Source organism: Stegastes partitus, unplaced genomic scaffold (assembly GCF_000690725.1).
Source record: "Stegastes partitus isolate 25-593 unplaced genomic scaffold, Stegastes_partitus-1.0.2 Scaffold1417, whole genome shotgun sequence".
NCBI lineage: Eukaryota > Metazoa > Chordata > Actinopteri > Pomacentridae > Stegastes > Stegastes partitus.
In genome coordinates, this window is record NW_007579148.1 from 69344 (window position 1) to 73105 (window position 3762).

A 3762-nucleotide genomic window follows, 5' to 3' on the forward strand; every position below is an offset into this window, starting at 1 on the left:
GAGGTCAGCTAAAGCCTGGATGGAGAACCAGAACACTGGAACCATGCCTTGGCCCGCTCAGTCACCAGATCTACATCCAGCTGAAAACCTGTGGAAACCATCAAAGGCTAAATGGAGAAGCACAAGCCCACAAACAAAGCACGTTCGTGTGAATGTGAGCAGCAGGAACGGGCTGCTGTGGCAGCAGAACCATGTCAGAACCTGGTGGAGAGCAGCCGAGACGCATGGCTGCAGTCATCACAAACTATGGTTCTGCCATCAGGTACTAACTCCTGTGCATCATGTGACTGAAACAGACAGAACAGGAACCATGGACCGTCTAACAGCTCTGGTTCTGGCAGCACAATGCCATAGCTGCTAGTGGAAGAACTTAGAACCAAGAAACCCTGGAACATGTCTGATACCAGCTCTGAAGATAAACTCTGATCAGCTGGTTTTGTTGTTGTCAGTATATGTGTCCAAATGGACCTTTAGTGGTACCAGAGACCAAGACATTGAAGAGAACCAGGTGGTCTGATGATTTTTCCATGACTGTAGATACAGGCACTCTGTGTAATTATGAAATCTGTTGGAATCATGACATCTAACTCTTATCCTGCCTCTGCAGGCTCACAAGTACCTCTCAAGAACCTACACATCTCGTCCTTCACTCAATGTAAGTGCTCCAGCTGATCTCTTCATCATCACAATCAGATGTTTGGAGCCCACACTGATGTGCAGAGTTTTCATTTGTGGTTTCAGGAAGTCGTCATTGTCAGCGCAGTCCGCACTCCAATGGGCTCCTTCAGAGGCAGCCTGGCAGCAGTTCCAGCCACCAAACTGGGCTCCATTGCCATAAAGGGAGCTGTAGACCAAGCAGGTATGTTCAGACACAGACAGTGTTTTCTCTTGAGGTTGACCAAATGTTGGCTTAGCAGATTAGCTGATCTCCATCGGCCCTGATGCAGCTCACTGCTGTAGTCACAGCACTCTGATTGGTTGTACATCACAAGTAATAGCCCAGCTACACTGAAGGATACGTGTTGAAGTTCTTTCATGATGAAACATGCATGAAGTTGAGTTGCAGTTTGTGTTGTTCTAAATTTTCACACCAGGATTGTAGTTTTTAATGTTCGCTTCTAAATATATTGATCTGTGTAATTAATGATAATCAGTGTCTGCTCTGGAAAGAGCTAATTGGTTAGCCCTGTTTCCTGTATTGAAGACTTTAAGGAGTTTTCCCATTTTTTCATGAGTGGAGGGATTGCTGCATGAAACAGAGGTGGCACTGAGTTGACTTTCTTGTCTGTAGGAATCACTCCTGAAGAGGTGAAGGAGGTCTACATGGGCAACGTGCTGCAGGCAGGAGAAGGACAAGCTCCTACGAGGCAGGCCCTGCTCGGAGCAGGTGTGTTCATGCTGGCACCACACTCAAACAGAGATTTGTTTCTGTCCTGTGCTGTCTTGGTAAAGCGTCTTTCAGCCAATGACAACTATTCCCATTTTCTCAACCGTTTTTTAAAGGTCAGAGATGAATCAACAACACATGATTGGCCCCAGCGTCAGATGCACTTCAAACATTAAGTTAAAAGATGCGTCAACTGAATTCATTTATTTTTGCAAATGTTCTGATGTCTCTGGTTCGCTCTCCAGGTTTGACTCTTGGCACTCCAGCAACAACCATCAACAAAGTCTGTGCATCTGGAATGAAGTCCATCATGATGGCAGCCCAGAGTCTAATGTGTGGACACCAGGTGGCGTTCTCTTCACATGTTGTATATCCAGCGGGAACGTGGTAGCAGATAGGATGATGCAAGATTGTTGTGACCAAAACAAGCTTTGTTTATGATCAGCTGTGCCTCGCTGTCTACAGGAGCTACACACATTGTAGGACTTGGAAGTGTCTGTGCAGGTGACTGTAGCTCTGTGTGTGACGTTAGGATGTGATGGTGGCCGGAGGCATGGAGAGCATGTCCAATGTCCCCTATGTGATGGGCAGAGACACCCCCAGCTACGGAGGAGTGAGGATGGAAGACCTCATCGTCAAAGATGGACTCACTGATGTCTACAACAAGTTCCACATGGTAACTATGCCCCTAGTGTTCAGTGGTGATGGAAAGGGTCTTCCAGCATCATAATACTGATGCTCTTGGTTCCGCTTTGAACAGGGCAACTGCGCAGAGAACACAGCCAAGAACAGTGAGATCACCAGAGAGGAGCAGGACGCTTACGCCATCGCTTCATACAGCCGCAGCAAAGCAGCGTACGAGTCAGGCCTGCTGGCCAAAGAGATCGTACCAGTCAGCATCCCCCAGAGAGGTACAGGACAGCCACAGAGTCTGGGTGAATGACCGTGGTCGTTTACAGAGCCCCTCACTTCCCATGCTGCTGTGATTTTTGTAGGAAAGCCTGATGTGGTCGTGTCCGAGGACGAGGAATGGAGGCGAGTCGACTTCAGCAAAGTCCCCAAACTGAAGGCTGTGTTCCAGAAGGAGAATGGTAGTTATGATGAGAAACATGGAGCCGCTCGGTGTCGACTAAACAGAGCCGTAGTTTTAATTTGTTCTTTTAAATCTGACTTACTGCTGCATTTACTTAAAGGAAAACACAGTGTGTATGAAGATGTTATTTCCATCTAATGTGCATGATTTCTGCTGTTTATTGGGATGAACCAGTATTCCTGTCAACAGAGCACCGCTCACTGAAAGTATTGTCGAGTTTATTTCAATCCTCAGCAGTTTTTTTAATGAATGCACAAAGAAATAAATAACTATAAATTAAATGAAAAGGAAAGAAAAACAACACATTGTCCAGAAAGATGTAGGCTGAGGTTACCCACCGTGTGTCCTCAACACTGAAGTGAAACCCGTTTACAGAATACAAAGCAGTGAGGTCCATGGCTGCTGAGGCCCTGACTTCATCACCGTCTGATCTACAAATATCTGCACTCTACACTCTACCTCACCTGGAACCTCTTCTCAGCCGTTTACGATCACTCAGCACACGGAACACGTTACACACATACAGTTGGTGACAAAAACACTGAACATTGTTATATACATCAGCTGAACTATGGAGCATCAGTTCATATGTTAAATGCGTTTGAAACATGTTATTGCCGACATCCAGACGGCAGCACGCCGTCCAAGCATCCAGACGGCGCAGTGAGGGATTGTGCAATCCAAGTGAGGCTGAGCTCTCCGCTGCCTCGCCGCCTCCTCTTCCAAGCATCTGAATGGGAAATTGCGAAAATTCAGCGGTTTTGAATTTGAAAATCATCAAAATTGTCGAGGCTAAATGCAAAAAATAAATGCTTTATAGCACAAATCACTGGATAAATATAACCATTTAAATTATTTTATCATCATATATTTTTCTTTCCGTGATGTCAGGTGCCTCACCTGCCTCACCTGCCCGCACCTCACTGATACAAAGACAAAAGTGTTTCAAACTCAGTAACGATCACATCTCTGTTTTGATTGGTTCTTTGTTTGTCAGGCACGGTGACGGCAGCCAATGCCAGCACACTGAACGATGGAGCTGCTGCTCTGGTGTTAATGACGGCAGAAGCTGCAAAGAGACTCAACGTCACTCCACTGGCCCGGGTCGTCTGTAAGCTGGAACACACACACACACATAGGAACACACACACACACACATTGGAACACACATACACACACACAGGAACACACACACACACACATAGGAACACACACACACACACATTGGAACACACATACACACACACAGGAACACACACACACACACATAGGAACACACACA

General features: G+C 46.3%; 1 protein-coding gene across 1 annotated transcript in view; it reads left to right on the forward strand.

The window, feature by feature from the left end:
* Positions 1–3762, forward strand: part of acat1 (acetyl-CoA acetyltransferase 1) — a 7049-nt gene that overhangs the window by 1851 nt on the left and 1436 nt on the right. The window contains exons 2-9 of the mRNA XM_008299432.1: positions 608–655; positions 742–859; positions 1292–1387; positions 1633–1733; positions 1920–2063; positions 2148–2298; positions 2383–2478; positions 3478–3591. Coding sequence (XP_008297654.1) covers positions 608–655; positions 742–859; positions 1292–1387; positions 1633–1733; positions 1920–2063; positions 2148–2298; positions 2383–2478; positions 3478–3591 — 868 coding nt within the window. The remainder of the gene's footprint in view (positions 1–607; positions 656–741; positions 860–1291; positions 1388–1632; positions 1734–1919; positions 2064–2147; positions 2299–2382; positions 2479–3477; positions 3592–3762) is intronic.